Source organism: Eublepharis macularius, chromosome 15 (genome assembly GCF_028583425.1).
Source record: "Eublepharis macularius isolate TG4126 chromosome 15, MPM_Emac_v1.0, whole genome shotgun sequence".
NCBI classification, from domain to species: Eukaryota; Metazoa; Chordata; class Lepidosauria; order Squamata; family Eublepharidae; genus Eublepharis; species Eublepharis macularius.
The window spans coordinates 54,464,990-54,482,227 of NC_072804.1; the positions used below are offsets into that span (position 1 = coordinate 54,464,990).

General features: G+C 47.6%; 1 protein-coding gene across 2 annotated transcripts in view; it reads right to left on the reverse strand.

Moving 5' to 3' along the window:
* MEIS3 (Meis homeobox 3) overlaps positions 1–14,123 on the reverse strand; it is a 49,519-nt gene extending 35,396 nt beyond the window's left edge. For both annotated transcript variants that reach the window (XM_054999842.1, XM_054999841.1), the window contains exons 1-3: positions 13,510–14,123; positions 10,447–10,649; positions 3,692–3,839 (exon numbers count right to left, since the gene is read on the reverse strand). In XM_054999842.1, coding sequence (XP_054855817.1) covers positions 3,692–3,839; positions 10,447–10,649; positions 13,510–13,521 — 363 coding nt within the window. In that variant the 5' untranslated portion in view covers positions 13,522–14,123. The remainder of the gene's footprint in view (positions 1–3,691; positions 3,840–10,446; positions 10,650–13,509) is intronic.
* Positions 14,124–17,238: the final 3,115 nt, after the last annotated feature.

Consider the following 17,238-nt stretch of genomic DNA (forward strand, 5'->3'; position numbering starts at 1 on the left):
TCTCTGAAAATCAAAAAGACGGGTCACGGAGAGGGGGGCGAAGAATGCGTTTAGCAATGGAGCTAGTGGGTTTTGGCAGCTCCGGGGCACCGCCTGTATAGAAGAGGCCGGCATTCACCCACAATGTACAGCTCTAAAGGGGAGGAGGCAGAAAAACAGCGACAAACTTCTGGTTTTTCTGGCAACCTGTCCAAAAGCAAAAACAGTTGGAACCAGGGCTCTTTTTCTGGGTAAAGAGGTGGTGGAACTCAGTGGGTTGCCCTCAGAGAAAATGATCACATGGCTGGTGGCCCCGCCCCTGATCTCCAGACAGAGGGGAGTTGAGATTGCCCTCCACGCCGCCACGGAGGGCGATCTAAACTCCCCTCTGTCTGGAGATCAGGGGGCGGGGCCACCAGCCATGTGACCATTTTCAAGAGGTGCCGAAACTCCATTCCCCCGTGTTCCAGCTGAAAAAAAGCCCTGGTTGGACCTATTTTTTCTCTTACTTTTCAGAGAGACAGAATCCTTGGTACCTATCAACACACACAGCCGCTTCATGTCCACATAAAAAGGAAGCTTTCAATTCTCAATGCTGACTCAGGGTCAGATCGCAAGAAGGTGCAAGCTAGCATTTGCAAAAAATAGCCAACACTTCCATGTCGGATCTGGGAAACTTGGTTCAAATTCCCTTCTCTGCCTTGAAGCCTGCTGGGTGGCCTTGGGGCAATCACTCAGCCTACCTGACCTTGCAGGGTTTTTGTGAAGACAAGCTAGAAGAAGGAGAACCACATACGTTGCCTGAGTTCTTTGGGGTGGGGGGTTCTCCCCACCATTGCACTTGGTTAATTTATTTCATTATTGTTTTGTATGTTGATTTTAGTATTGTTGTTTTCTTATTTTTATTGATTTTAACTTGTTCACTGCCCAGAGCCCCTGAGGATGGGCGGTATATAAATGGAAATATAAATAAAATAAGGAAGGTGGGATAAAAATGTGATATAATTTATAGCTAAGAGGAAGGGATGTCCCGTCCTCCACTAGCGGCTTCTCATGTACTTTTGTTTTTAAATAGTGTTCCTCCCAGGAAGAGGCACTTTGCAAATCCTCAAAGACCCGTGTCTTCATCTACCAAAATTTTGCAACCTTATTTATCACAAGGCAGCTAGAGGGGTGATCGTGTTTCGCCTGTCTCCCATACCCCTACGTGGTTTCGAAGAGAAACTCTTCTTTCTTCCATAATCTCAAAACAGCACGTATATTCCTACTTGGTTCTACTGCAGGATCTGCGCCCTGGGTTCCCTCAAAAAAAAAAAAACAACCCACTGTTTGCAAGCCCCCAAATTCATTTCTTCAAGACTTCTCTATTGACAGGTACACAGGTTAAGAAACAGTTTTGTCATACCATAATAAACAAAGTTTCTAGACCCAGCCAGACAAGGCCCAAGAGCCACTTGGATTGCAGACTTCCCGACTCCCCCCAAAACATGGTTTAAGAGCAATTTGATCACAGTAATTAACCCCCCCCCCCAATATTTAATTAACGGAAGGACAGTTCTGTGTACATATCACTCCTCCATTCTCATGCCAAAGACTGCTGCCTAGGTATTCCCCACTCCAAATAAAAATTGCTCCGGAAATTTCAGCAACTGTTTAATTCTGTAATAACCTGTCCCACAAGGGGCTTCAAAGGCCAAGTGTGATAGTAAATATGCCATAAATGTTTCCTTTTCTCTCTCTCTCTCTATATATATATATTAAGAGCGTTCCCTGCATTTCACTCCTCCTCTTAAAAAAGGAGAGAGAAAATCTTCTAAAACATGATGCTTTAACAGAATGGAGAATTACACAATGGATCTTGTTTACGTATACGGCAGTGCCAAGTTAAACATAGACAGGTACATGTAACGGTAACAGGTGGGATGGAAACAGAAGGGAAGCCAGTATCTCTCCAATGTAAAAACGTGGGTTTTTAAGGGCATCCTCAAAATCTCTGGGAGGGAGCATGGTATAGCCTGATCCTCTCATCAGATCTCGGAAGCAGGGTCAGTCCTTAGACGGACAACCACTAAGGAAGACTCTGCAGAGGAAGGCACTGGCAAACCACCTCTGCTTCTCATTTGCCTTAACACCCTTGCTAGCATTGCCATAAATCATTTGCGACTTGATGGCGCATATGTACACATGCTCAAAATCTCCACCAATAGGCAAACACATGGAGAAAGAGGCCGTTTCCACACGTCTTACCTGCCTGTGGAACATCACACAAAAGACCTGGAAGACAGCGTCTTCTCGGCGCAATTTCGCACGAGAAGCCACTGTCTTCCGGGTCTTTCACATGATGTTCTGCAGGCAGGTAAGACGTGTGGAAACGGCCAAAGACAGAAGCTGCCCCAGTTGAACGTAATAGAGTCCAGGGCAACCTTAAAGAATTGATTGCGGTCTAAGCTTTGGTGAGTCAGAGCTCACCTGAAATTGTCCCCTGTGAAAAGCACAGCGACCAAGTTCAGCCCTACACTCCACCACGAAAATATCAGGCTTTCAACAAATCTGACTCAGTTGTTGTTAAAGAAGCCCAGAAATTACAGTTGTAGGAAGAAGCCAATAAATCTTGGACTCTGAGCTCCACAGCCCAGCCCACTCACAGAAATTCAGTTCCCAGGGTCCCGTCAGAGAAGGCTGTGGAAGTTAATCTTTTGTTGTGTCTTAAGATGCTGTACTGCTTTGGTGGTGCCGCAATCAGCCACACCTGGTTGCTACCCCCTTTCTAATACTGAAAAACCCCATCAGGACGGCATGATTACAGGTTGTATTTGTCTTGCATTATCTGGTTAAATAGCTTTGTCATCTGTGTTAGCAGCACATCTTTAAATTGTACAATTCTGAGCCATATCCAGCTATGCCTGGGGATTTCCCATTTTTTAGTTTTCTTATTACTTCGTCTATTTCTTTGCCTTCCACTGGCTTATTTAAAATATTCTTATGCCCACTCTTCAGTTCAGGAATATTCACTTTTTGTAAGCATCAATCATTTTTTGTGGTGGATTCTCCGAAGAATATCGTTTTTCAAAATATTTAGCAAACTGTTCTGCTATTTGGACAGGGTGTATTTGTGTGTGCTTTCCCCCTGCATCTCGATGGTACTGTTTAGTCCCAGCATTGCCTGCCACACACAACATTATTCAATAATACCCCAGAAGTGCTAGTCATAACCACATCCAGACAACAATCATATTGCCCCATGCATTTGGATAGCTAGAATATCTCAACTGTATCACCCATGCACATGCAGGGAGACTGGGTATTTCAGAGGGCTTTTGCTTTGTTACCCATTAAGCGGTTGTGCTACTCCAGTTCTGCAAATTATTGTCTAACAGCTCCCCTTAAAGTCAGAGCATTTCTCCAAGGGTATGAATATTTCCTGATATAGAAACAAAAGCCCTAATGCCAGCTTGCAGATAGCCACTGGCCAGGGCAGGAAGACATGGTGTCCAGAAAGGGAAGTTCTACAAAGATCAGCTCCTAATTTTGTTTTAAAGGCCACCTCTGACTTGTGTATGCTTGGGCAGGGAGTACGCATTTTAAAGACTAGTAACTTTTGTGGATTTATGATCAAGGTTAGCCTCGCGGATTGCCTGTCTCCCAGTGCCAGCCAACCAACCATCTTCCCACAACTTTAGCCTGTCTCATCCCGTCCCTCCAGAATTCATACCTGTTTGGCAAAAACAGCGATGTCTTCATTGAAAGAATCTGATGAGCAGACGTCTCCTCCCGGATAAGAGCCAGACGTGTCCCTGGGAGAGCACGTTGCCAATTCACATTTTTCAAAGACAAGGGCCAGTAACGGGAACAAGGGGTGCCTGCCACAACAGAGGAGACATTTAGCAAAAGCAGATTAGTGGAGTCAAAAGGTCTACCTCACAGGATTGTTGCGAAGGAATAAATGTCAACCTGGGGCAAGGGAAGGCAAGATAAAACTAGGATAGACCAGTCAGGGAAACAAATAGATTCCATATACCTTAGATCAATTAGTTTGACTTTTTTATATATTTTGTTTTATAATGGTCTTTAGCATTCTTGGAGATCTTTCCCAATGGAAAGGCAGGATATAAATATTTTAAAGAAATTTGAAAAATATACAAATCCAACTCTTGAGAACTTGCAGCTGCCCATCAAAAAGTGTCATGGAAGCAGACTCAAAGCAATTCCCACAAACGAGCCACCACAACACACCGCCATCAGGCAAAGAGCATGAACGTGTGAACCAGCTGTTAAACACTTTTTTAAAAAAAGCAAATCTGCATACATTTTTAAATTTGTCATCTGAGATCTTGATTCTACCACAGATTGATGGGTCTTGTTGGAAAATATAGATAGGTTCCCTACAAAAAAGTCATTATGTGCCATAAGAAATTATTTCTGCTAGGGTCACAGTTATTTTGAAGTTCTCAGTCGGGAAGGGGGGGCGCCCACCTCCATCCGGTTCTGTGATTTATGTCTCCGTAACTCCAGCCAGTGACGTCTACCCTTCTATCCTCCACCCCTCCTTTTTTTCCCCTAGATTTGGATGGATAGCTAGAGAGACAGAGTGTTCCCGGCTATACATTATACAAGTTCACGCACCATATGCTACGCAAATATTTGTAACAGAGGCCCAGCACGGTGTAACTGTTAAGTGAGCGTCTCCACGGAACTTTCAGATCTGGTATGTTAGAAAAAGAGAGAGACGAGGAAGGCAGAATCCTGCAACATTCTGTCCCCCCCTCCTCCTTTGTTTTCTTTCCAGATTTCCAAGAGAAAAATTGCAAATTAAAACCATCACCAGCTGTAACCAGGGATTTAGGGGTAGGGTGTTGGGAGGGAGGAAATGTGGGCCGAGTACTTTTATGTCTCATAGGGTGGAAAAAAATATTCGCTTTCAAGACGGCTGGAAAGCTTCAAACTGTAAGGCACAAGTCAAAGACGAAAGAAAGGGAAATCCATCATGCCTTCTTAGGCCATTTCCCCAAGCGAAGCTTTCATATACCAGGTTTTTGCATTTTCCAACATAAAGGATAGGTTGGCTAGAATGCATCTTTGATTTAGTAACTGCTTTCTCTGCCAAAGTTCTACCCCAGCATTAGAATTAGTGCGTGGCTGAACCCACACCAAAAGGCATTCTTTCCCTCCTTTTCGAAGATGGCCTCAGAATGGGATGCCCAAAGATTGCGCCTGGCAAGCCGTCGCTAGGAAATTGGCAAGAGGAAAGCTTGTTATACAAGGAGTAAAGAGGGTTCTGTGGTTACGGCTGTCCAAAAGTTCATGTACTTAGTTTTTCAGCACCTTTCTCTGCCCCCTCAAGCTTTTAAAAATATTGTTTCTTTGCATTCTGAAAGAGAGATTTATATTATTCTTCAGCGCAGCAAGCATTTCGCCATTCAAAACACTTCCTCAGTTGGGCAGAAATATCAAAAGTTCAATCATTTGAAGAACGATCCAAGTAAAGAAGGTAAAAAGGAAGAAATGAGGAATATTTTTTTTTCAGTTGGCCATGAAGGAGGGGGCGTTATTCGGTGGGCAAATTCTTTTGCCGGCCACGTTCACCTTTTTTCTCTGAATGACAGAACTGACAGCGGCTGCAGGAGTGAAGAGATGAAACCCAGTTAGGCCAAGGCATAAACCTTCCTCCAAGAGTAAAAATGTTAAGTGTGAGAATTTGGCTGGAAGTCCTCACGCCCCTGATTTCAAACATATTGAGCGCAATCCACCAAGCGCTAGACACAATACGCTCAGAAAAAGCAGGGCGAGTCTGGAAGCTTTGCTTGAAAACATCCTCACATGTTATATTTTTCCACATGTACTTTTTAAAAATCATAGTGTACGATTCTTACAAACCTGTACATCCCACGGGCGGCTCCCTAGGATGTCTATAACTGCCCGTACGGCTCCCAAATGAGTGTACATTTGCAGCCAAACTGAAGTTTGCTTCGTTTTACGGGTTGGGTGAAACAATTCTTCAGCTACAGCTGGCCCAATGGCACTTCCTACAGCCCAATCGGAGCCGTGTTTACTCAGAGACAAGTCTCACTGAACTCTACCATACTTGTACGTAAATACGCTTAGGATCAAAGTGGTAGGCCCAACTGACATGATGATCCTAAACAGATTTATGCTCCAAATCCATGGGTTTAGCAAGGTATAACAATATGTTGAAGCTAGGAAGACTTATTTCCAAGTAATGTTTAAAAGATTCTTGGAGTTGCAAGCTCTCAGGGCTGTCTTGGTTACAGGTTGCTCAGAGATAAACTGTCTCTCTCCCACTACCACATCCAGCTCTCCCTGTACTCACCATCTTCATTTCTCTCTCTTTTCCCCCTTCCCTTCCTGCTTCCAAGGGCTCAGGGCATGTTTCAAGACATGCTCTCATTTTTCCTCACATGCAAGCTCCTAACAGGGACCTAGCAGTCTCCTGGCAATGGTGGGCGCCCCCCACCCCTTGGCGAGAGGCACCAGAAATGGCTGCTTAGGCCAGTGAGATTGGTAGGAGAGCTGATGAAAAGTGGAACGCTGCACCATCTGAACGGTGAACGGTTGCTCAGGGAGAATCTGGGCCCCATATCACCATATTGCACAGGGGTGGGGCACCACTTCAGTTATGTGATTGATTGTTTATGTATGATGCTCACACCCCTTCGGACCGCCTCCCATGCTTTGATTGTAATTTTCTGTTCACACTTGACTGATGCCAGTGTGGTACAGCACTCAAGGGTTTGGACAAGAAGCCAGTAGAGACCTGGGTTCAAATCCAAGCAGGTGACCTTGGGCTAGATACAGTCTTTCAGCCAGGCCTACCTTACAAGGTTGTCATGAGAATAAAATGAGGCAGAGAGGCCCATGTATGGCTGCATTCTGGGAGGAAGGGTGGGATAAAAATATTCAAGAGAAATGGAGGCAATGAAGGGGCATTTGTGGTATTTATTTACACATTTATACCCCCACCTTTCCCCCACAAGGGGACCCAAAGACCATCATCCTCCTGTTCCCCATTTAGCCCCACAATAACCCTTTAAGGTAGGTTAGGCCAAGAGTGAGTTCACCCAGCAAACTGCCACAGCATGGTGAGGATTCGAACCTGGGTCTCCCAGACTGACACACTAACCACCACACCACGGTGGCTATCAACAATACAAGCCTTTTGATGTGTATGACAAGCCTCTTGCTCATAGCTGCTAGAGGAAGACATTTCAACTTCTCAGAACTTTTAAGGATGGTAGCGGTCCCAAGTCTATTGAGGCCGGAGCTTTTCCCCTTCCTGACTGAGTAGACGGAACCCTGGGAGCAAAAAAGTTCAGAATTCACAGCCACTGGCTTAGATGGCTTTAAAAACACAGTGAGCCAAACCCATGGAGAAGGAAAGTCTGTTCACAACGGTGAACCAAGGCACTTCAATGGGACTCTTGCCTGATTTAGTATCTGCCTCGGTAGCTACTACACTGTGGAATGTACATAAGCAAACCTCCAGTTGCAGTGGCAGTGTACCTCTGCATATTAGTTGCTGGGGATCCCGCAAGAGGCAGGCTCCTGCCTTCCTTGCAGGCTTCCTGGAGGCATCTGGAAGCCGGCTGGGCTAGAGAGTTTGGTCCGCTCCATCAGGGTTCATGATCTTAAGCTGAGACAGCTGCACCAGGAGGCAGAGTTTGGGGCGGGGGGGGGGGGTTGCAAATCATTGGAATGGAGAGGAGTTAGCCATGTTAGTCTGCAGTTGCAAAATAGTAAAGAGTCCAGTGGTACCTTTAAGGCTAGCCAACTTTATTGTAGCATAAGCTTTTGAGAACCACAGCTCTTTTCATCAGATGCAACTTTATTGTCGCATAAGCTTTCGAGAACCACCGCTCTCTTTGTCAGATGCAACCTGACGGTTGCATCTGACGAAGAGAGCGGTGGTTCTCGAAAGCTTATGCGACAATAAAGTTGGTTAGTCTTAAAGTTGCTACTGGACTCTTTACTACTGTAAAGGAGCAAATTAATGGTTATTGCATTGTTACACTTTTTTCTTTGGGGGGATGCTGTGCTTCAGGCAGATATGAGCTCGGGTGTTCCACACAATCAACGCCATCCACCGAGCCACCCAAGACAAACACACCCACGCCTGTCACCAGCAAAAGCTTTGCAGCTCACCGAACTCCCTCTCCCACCCGTCCATATGGAATGGTACACTGCACAAGGCCCCTGTGGGAAGCAACGGCAATACCCTTTCCAGAGGTGTCCTGCCTTAAGTCTGGCTGGACAAAGAATCCCGTGGCACCTTAAAGACAACATCTTGCGGCCAAAGTTCATGATTGCCGCAGCCCGCTTTGTCCGAGGTGCAAAGTGTAATTTGGAAAGCAGCGTACATTATCAATCCACTGTGGCAAACACAAGATATATACCCATGGTGCGCCTCCGTTTGTTGGCAGAATTAAATCACTGCCCCACAAGCCCACCTAGCCAGGCATCCTGTGGCCAATAAGAACCAAAGCGAATACCTCCTGCGGCTTATCCCTAGCTCCAGCTATTCAGAGGTAGACTTCCCCTGAACAAGGAGGCTCTGTTCCTCCCTTATGGCTAATATTGGACCAGGAAGCTGTCAACAATTGTACTCTTTCCGTGCAACAACTTCTTCCCTTGCAACGTATGCTTCACGGGCTGCGATACTTTGCACGCTTGCTTGCAATTATTCCCATTTTAGAGATGGAAACTGAAGGCTGAGGCTGCCTGGCTTGCCTGCCCCCCTCCCCCCATTTTTGTTCATTCTTAACAGTGCTCCGGATCAGCTCCAAACAGCTGTGGCTAAGGAATATTCAAAAATAAGACGGATAGAGAGAGCCGATCCTTTGGAGATGGTTTTTGAAACTCCCTGAGCTGGGCGCTGCTTTCCTCTCCCTTTTCAGACTCGGCCTTCAGCAGCCCATCAAGCTTCGGAGTTCCTTTCTTTTTGCATTCACACCAGAGGAGGGTTCCTGTATTTAATTCCTCTGGATTGGGGGTGGGGCGAGAGATTACCGTTGTGGCCTTTTGCAAAATCTTTCCCTTTTAATAATAATAATAATAATTAAAGAAACTCCCTTTACTTTTCTCTTTTTGCTGTAGGATCACACACACACACGCACTCAAATCTTTGCCCGAATACAAAACTGCGAATGAAAAGTGGGCGCTGCGAAGATTGCTCCGAATTCGAAAGGAGCTGTGGGGAGATTTGGTCCCTCCTGCGAATTCGGGGAGATGGCCCAAAGGAACGGGCCATTTGCCTGGTGAGAACCTTCGCCTAGATCCCTCTGAGAGCAGAAATACAGAAGGAAGCGGACCCGGGGTGGGGTGGGGGGGGTCTGTCCCCTCGCAACAGATGGATCCGCCAGCAGGGAGAAAGCAGCCCAGACCCGTCCGCAAAGCGCTGGGTCGGGGAGACGTGCTAGGAACCAGAAGTCCTGCTCTCTCCGCCTCCCTCCGAGTGGAAGGATCCATCCGGCAAAAAACCCAAACAGATGCCAGCGTCGCAGAAAGCAAGCCAGTGGGGCGACCCACTGGAGAGATCTCTTGGAGACCAGGAGGTCCAACCAAGTGGATCCCATTGAAGAGAGAGAGTTTCCGCGCCAGAGACTTGCTTCTCTTTGCGCCCACACTGCGAGGAAGCCCCACGGCACGCGCTGGGGTTTACTCGCAAGTAAACAGTCAGGGGGGGCAGGCGAAAGGAGCTTCTGCTAAGCCACGGTGCCAGGGGGAGGGAAGCGAGTGCGCGGGCTGGATCGGACTCTTCTTTCGTTAAAAGAGCCCTTCTGGGTCGGAGCAGAGTCCCTCGAGTTCCGCATCCCCCCCCCCCCCGCCACGAGACTTTGGGGGCATGGGGGGCTTCGTTGGGCAGCCCCACGGAAAGGATGCCAGAGGCTCAAATAGGTCGCTAGCACTTTCCCAAAGAGAGCCGCCCCAAGTGAGGCTGGAGGAAGACTTGCAGCTGGGGCGGCCGTGTCTACTCTGGAGTAAGCCAATCCCAGTGGAGACTTCCTTTCAAGACAACGTGCCTCGGGTTTGCAGTCCCGCGGCGCCGATCCCGGGCGCGCTTCCTCGGAAGTAAGAGCCCCGCTCCGATTGCTTGGCCGCAGCCTGGAGGCTGCGGGCGCTTAGAAGGTCGGGTTAAGCTGCCGCCCGGGGCGATCACTTGCTCGGGAGTAAGCCCAAGACGGAGGGTTTTATTTCCAGGCCTAGGATCTGGGCGTAGATTGGAAATCCGTGGACGTCAGGAGGAAAGGGCTCCCGCTTGGCAAGAAGAGAGAGGAGAAAATGGTCTTCTAAAAAGCAGCGGAGAAATCCAGGCCGGCTCAGAAATCCTGTGGTTTCCTACGCGGGGACCGAACCTGTGGATCCTGGTCCGATTCTCCCCTCCACCACCACCCTTAGCGGGAAATATAGAAAGATATAGAGGGGGAATATATAGGAACAGAGAATCTGACTTACCCATAGATCTCATCTTTTTCTCTCTTCAAGGCGTCGTTACCGCCCAAGCTGGGGGGCATCCCAGGCCGGTGGTTAACTCCTGCGGATCCATAAGGGGACCCCTGGTTCAAAGAGTGATGTTGCAGACCCCTGCCCGTGTGTGGGTCCCCAAATCCCGGCAGCGAGACCCCGTCCATTCCGGCGTAGTGGACCAAGTCATCGTACTGGAATAAGAAGGAATTGGGGAGGCGGGCAGAGAAAGAGGAAGTTTAGAGCCCCCACTCGACTCCACAAGCCTCGCCACACTGCTCCAGAAGGGCACTGACACCCCCCCCCCCAATATTATCAAAGACCCCCCAATATTATCAAACAAACCATGCAACTGGAGGCGATTCCTTTCAAGACAGTGACTTTCCCCAGCAAATATCGCCGAGTGTTTCTCGGATATAAACTTGGCATGAATTATTTGGGTAGGGGGGCACAAAGGTAAGACTCAAGCCTGAACCCCTCCCATGACCCCCCCCCTTTCCATTGACGTCAGGGCCTTCCCGAGTTTCTAACTTGGGTGAACATTGGGTAGAGGCGCTTCCCCTCTTCTTCCACCACCCCTCGGCCAAAAAAATACCAAACACCTTTCATACATTAATTCGTAGAGTTGCTTCCACTTTTTGGTGCAGGCCTGCACAGATTCCCTCTTCCATTTAAATCTCCAAAGTTCCTTATCTAGTTTTGCATCTTTTTTTTTTTTTGTGCGTCTTTTGCCACTCAAGTCAATTTCACGCCCTCATTGGTCAATTTCAGGAAACCGGCCTTGTTAATTTCGACCTCCCTAGCCAGCGCATGGAACACTCCAGCGCCTAGCCCTGTTGCGAATCGTATCCTGTTGCAGGCATAATAATAATAATAATAATAATAATAATAATAATAATAATAATAATAATAGGGAAGCGTTGCTCTCAGTTTTGCAAACCAGCCCCCGAAGTTGCTGATTTCGCTTGCTTTGCCCAACTGCAAAACTTCTCTCCCCTCCAAAAAAAAAATATAATAACCTGATTTTCTTTTTATTCCAAAATCGCTTGACTTTTTGTCAATCGGGTGAGGAGGACCCAAAAGCTCGTTCCCTTCTTGGCAAACTTAATAAATAAAATGAGAAAGCCTGCTGCACGATAGAGAACCCAGTGGCAACTTTGGAGAGACAGATTAATTAAACACACAAACTCTATACGCGGCCTGGCTTTTTTCCGAGCAGGAACGTTCACGCTGAAAAGCTACATGACCCCCCTCCTTTCCCAGCGCCCGTTCAATCCCCCTGTTTTTGTAGCCGGACATTTAAAAAGCCTTCCCATCTTGGCTGTTTGTAATTCCGAATGAACTTTCTCCCAATTGTCACCCTAAAGACTGGAAATAAAACGCACAGCCTTTGCCTCCGCTTTCATTTTTGTTTTTTTAAAGGACAGGTCAACTTCTTGATCATTTTTTTACCCCCTGCAGTCGCTGGAAACGTCAGGATTTCTTTTAAACAGAACAAAAGCTCCCCCCACTACCCCCACCAAAAGACTGTGAATTTTGTCCGCCGTGCCAACTGTTCTTATTTAAATCTTGCCTTATCTTAGGTGACATTTGCACAGAGTACCAGATCTGTTTCCTGGGGGCCAAAATGTGTCCCATATCTTAGCTTTAAACTCTACAGAGGTGTTTTGAAGCAAATACACTCCCCCCCCCCCCAAATTCATTAAAGAGAGAAAATGCAACCAAATGCAACCTCTCTTTTCGGAGGAACCTGTTTGACGCTGGCTTTCATTAAATTATTACTATTCAAGCGGCTTTTAAATTCTTCGGGTGCAAAAGTTATTTCCAACCCCGTTTGTAAATTTATGCATCATACTTTCTATTTGAAGTTATCTTCCTGGTGAATATCCCAGCTCCACCCTTGCCTGGAGAAGTAATTGATTTCTGAAGTTTGAAAAGTCTATCATAATGGGCAGAAAATGACAAAACAGCTATTTTATTAAAATATATTAGTTGGGAGCCTTTGGGGTGGGTTTGCTTGGATCGGAATTCCCAATTCCAAATAAACACACCGCTGTTTGGGGGAAAGAAACAGGGAGTCTGAAGAAGGGCGGTCTGTTATCCTTTCTGCCTGCTTTGCTGAGTGCATCTTAATATATACAAAGCCTGAAAATGCAAAATACGGGCTCAGAAGAAAGCTCCCTATAGAAATAAACGGCGGTGCCGGGGAATTAAGAGTCCCAGGCAAAGTTTGGGGGATTTCTTACAAACGGCCACATTGAAGACACATTAACCCCAGCCTTTCAAGCCGAGGGGATCCTTTCAGCCGCTCCCTGGAGGGGGGTCAGAGGAGAAAAGAAGGTGCAGAAGCGCCCGAAAAGCATCACAAAACGCCACAAAGGAATCCCATTGAGGCTTTCAAATGAGCAACACAAAATCAAAGGCGAGAAGGATGGCGAAAGTCAAGCCAGAGTTTGCCCGGGATGGGAGCTGCTGCTGAAGTTGGGCTGGGCTGAAAGCGCACATCCAGTTTGCATCTCTTGGGCTGGAGTTTGGAGATGCTCAGAAAACATACTCGACAAAAGCCCGTCCGTTAGAGCTCAAAGATTTGGGTTACCCGAAGAAAAGTTAAACCGGGGATGGAGGTGGGGGATCTGGTTAGATCAACCAGAGGTGACAGCGGCTTCACTCACCCTCAAAGGAAATCTTTTCCAAAGATATCCCCCTCCCGCAAAAGTTGCACCCTCTCTTTCTTTCTCCCCCCCCCCCACCCCAAACCCCATTTGACACTCCGCAGCCAAAGATTTGCAAATAAAAAAGTGGGAAGATTTGCAAATAAAAAAGTGAGCGAGGGAGAGAGTTTAGAAAACACAGTTTCAATCTCACAGCCCACCAAAGTCTACACAGGGAAAACGATTTCTGAAAGGCGGCACTAAGAATGAATTTGGGCCCTTGTGTCAGATCTTTTACAAATAGCAAGCCCCCCTTCTCGGTTGGCAGAGAATGCCAGCCCCTCCAAAGTCACCCAGGGGGCACGAGCCAGGGAGAGAAAGCAGACAAAAGTCCAGTACTTACTCTTTGGGCCATCAGACGCTTGGAAGATTTTTCTCCAGGGTTCTCCTTGTCGAATCCCCCCCGTTGGGGGACGTGGGCCAGCCACAGAAGCCTCAGTGCTCTCCAAAAAGGAATCTTTTCATTTTTGGCCCCTCGCTGCCCCCAAATCAACAAGGAATTGTTTTTTTTTTTAAAGAAAGAAAGAAAGGGGTGAATCTGCTGCAAATGGGGTGAGTGTGTTTTTAAGGAGAGGGTCAATTTATGCGCGGATTGCTCACGTGCAAAAATAAGTATTGAAAAATAATAATAATAATAAAACCGCCTTCCACTCCAGACACAATCCACCCCTCTTGCAAAGCGAGCGAGCTACTCGGGTGCAGGCACGGGCGGTTTTGCGCCGACGCGAATGTTGGCGGCTGTGTGGACCGGGGGCAGTGGGGGGAGCGACGGAGTTGCTTGTTTCCTTGCTTTGGGGGGGTCTCTTGCTCTCAAGTAACCCTTTCTTCTGCCCTTCGGCCGCCGTCGCTGTCCATCAAGTGAGGCAAGATGTCAGGATGCGAGCGACCGGCGGTCCTTGTAGGGGGGAAAAATACATCAACAAACCCGGTGGTAGTTTGCGGGGGGGGGGGGTCGGTGGAGAGAGAAGGGGTGTGGGATGGCCCCCTCTGCCCAACGCACGCCTTCCTCTGCCCCTTTCCTCGCTCTTCTTCTTCCCTTTCCAAGACGGACACCAGCGCCCCCCCCTCCTGCCTCTCCCCCTCCCTTTGAAACGCTTGTGGTTTCAATCCTATCAAAGCAAGAGGCGAGGAATGAAAGGGGGAGGCGAAGAGAGAGGGAGAAGGGGCTAGGGAGGTGTGGGGGGGCTCAGGGGTTCCAGAAAGCCCCCCCACCCGGCGCCTCCACCAAAGAGAATTCAGCCCCCACCCACCCCCCGGCTCCTCTAGTCAGCAAACAGAGAGGTGGTGGGATTGCTGGAGTGCCTATGGGGGGGGGCACCGAGATGGGCTTGTCAGTTTCGCCTTCTCTCCTCCTCTTAAAGCAGCCGCAGTTCGGATGGGGAGGGGGTGAAACTGACCAGGAAGCCTCTCTTTGCTGCTTGGGAGTTTGGGGATTTTTTTTCCTAAAAAAAATATATCTGCATAGAGAATCTATATTATTTTTTCATTGGAGAGAGGGGGGGGGGTGTTCGGTCGGTTGCCTGCATTTGTGGCTCCCGTGGCGTGCTCTGCTCCTGAGAGGGCTGCTGGCTTTTCTCTCCCTGTGTCTATGTGGAAAGAGGAGGAGAAGGAGGAGAAAGAAAGATGCTCGCTGGCTCTCTCAGCTTCCCAGCCCTGAGCTATGAACACATCCGGAAGTAGAAGGGTTCGCTTTTTAACTCATTCTCTGCCTGCCTCTTGTCTCAGATGGGAAGGGACGCTGGACGAGGGGTCCTTCTGGCAGAGGAGGCAGGCAGCTGGAAGACTCTGCCGCCCCACCTGGAAGCCGCCTTGCCGCCCCCTCCTGGCTCTCCCTTCCCCCACTGCTTGCAATTTCTCCCGGTGCCATGCTTCCAAGGTAAGGTCTCCGAAGTGTGATCCTAAAACCCGCCTCTTTGCAAAGCTTCAGTGGGGTCAGCCTCAGTGGAGATGGTGGGGTGGTGGTGGTTCAAGGTTGTTTTATTGCCCCCGCCCCAGCAAGGGACAACAGTCCCCTCCTGAGCCTCCACCGAGACTTGGATGCAGACGGCAGGAGCAGATGCCAGGCACCCTTCTCCACCAGTCCCTCTGTGGAGCTCTCTTCTTTGTGCCTGGGTAGTTTGGCCCAAGAACCAGCCTTGAGAAAGTTGTCTCTTTTATTGCGGCCCTGCTCTGCACCTTCTTGCATGTCAGCATCAGAATCCTTGCAACAAAAGCTTTCCCTGCGGGGTGGGGGTGGGGGATTAAATGACAGAGAAAACTTCAGGGGATAGATTTCTGCTGTGGTGGTATAGGCACAAAATGCTGGCCTCTGTCTCTTTCAGTGCCCCACAGGGAAGTCGGGGCAGTTAGACCAACTAGTAATGCAGATGATGAGTAACCCAGGCCAAAGGCTCCTAGCAAAAGATTTACCTGCCTCTCACCAGTCCTAAATGTGAGGTCTGGGCCACGTAAGCAGGGGGAGATCTCTTTCCTCGAAACCCTGCCTGCTGCACCCCAGCAATTCTAAGTTAAGTAATAAGGTGCCATTCATTACATATGGCCTTCTGTGGAGGAATGTATGCCCAGGAAGGAAGGAAGGAAGGAAGGAAGGAAGGAAGGAAGGAAGAAGAAAGAAAGAAAGAAAGAAAGAAAGAAAGAAAGAAAGAAAGAAAGAAAGAAAGAAAGAAAGAAAGAAAGAAAGAAAGAAAGAAAGGAAAAATTTGTGGTATTCTGACTTAACTATTTGCTGGTGAAGAAGCTAATTATGGCTCACAAAAACTCATAGAGAAATAAATGTTGCTCGTCTTTACGATGCCACTCAACTTTTCTTACACTTATTGCTGCAGAAGTTTTTGGGAGCCAAGATGCCCTCCATCAGGTTCATGAAATAGCGACGATGCTGCCTGCCTATGTTTATAGACATATATATGCAAAGTGTGGGGGGAAATGGTTTCTAAGATTAAAGTGTTTAAAGACACCCTGAATTCAGAAACAAACCAGGTGTCAACACAACACGAGGATCTCTCAGTCACACAAGCCCAGCCATGGAGGCAAAGATATTCAAGTATTTGCATGAAAGCGGTATATTTTCATTTTCATTATTTATAGTCCGCCTTTCTTGTTTAGTCTCAAGGCGAAATATACAATGTAAATCAATGCAGTTAACAGGATGGGCCATCCAATCAGCAATATACAATCTAAGAAAAAAAAACACAGGGAAGGGAAAAACTGTTTATTTATATTTACAAGTTATATTCCATGTATTTAATTTATACTCTGCCTCTCAGTTCATGGTTCTGTGGTGACTCTCTCATGCACGTAATTGGGAAACACAATAAAATAACTGGCAGTAAAACTGAGAGGACCAGTAACAAACAACCACATTAAAACCAATAATAAAAAACAGCAGGCATTTAAAAAGGCATATAACATCAAGAAACAAAAGGGGAGAGGGAATGCCATCATAATAATTAGCAAAACATATCACTTGCTAAATGCCAGAGGAAAGAGAAGCCTTTTTGCCTCGTAGGAGGCCAGGCAATCTGGTACAGGCCAGAAACACTGCTGGCTGGGGGCCACAACAGAAGAGGCCCCGCTTCTAGGAGCCACCCACTTCAGCCTCACTCCAGTGAGCAAGATTTCAACCACCAGGCACACTGAGAAGAGACCAGATTCAGAACCCTGGTCTAGGAGAAGTGGAATGCAGTAGGATAAGAGGACAACCTCAAATGAGATAGCTTGACTCAATAAAAGAAGCCACGTCCTCCGGTTTGCAGATTCAATGTTCTGGAGGTCTTTCATTCATAGGGTCGCCATAGGTCAGAGGCGACTTGACGGCATATAACATACACAAGACCTGTTAGGGCTTTACACCAGTGCTCTAAATTGTGCTCAGAAGTCCATTGGGAAAAAACTCAAGGTCTTCCCAAACAGACAGGCAACCTTGGCAGTACATTCTGAGTCAGCTGAAATGCCTGGATCGTTTCATGGAGAGGCAGGAAGTTGTACATTGCAGTAGAGTCTAACCTGGATTTGACCACAGCATGAATCACGCTATGAATCTCGCTTCTCCTGGAAAGGGTGAACACCATCT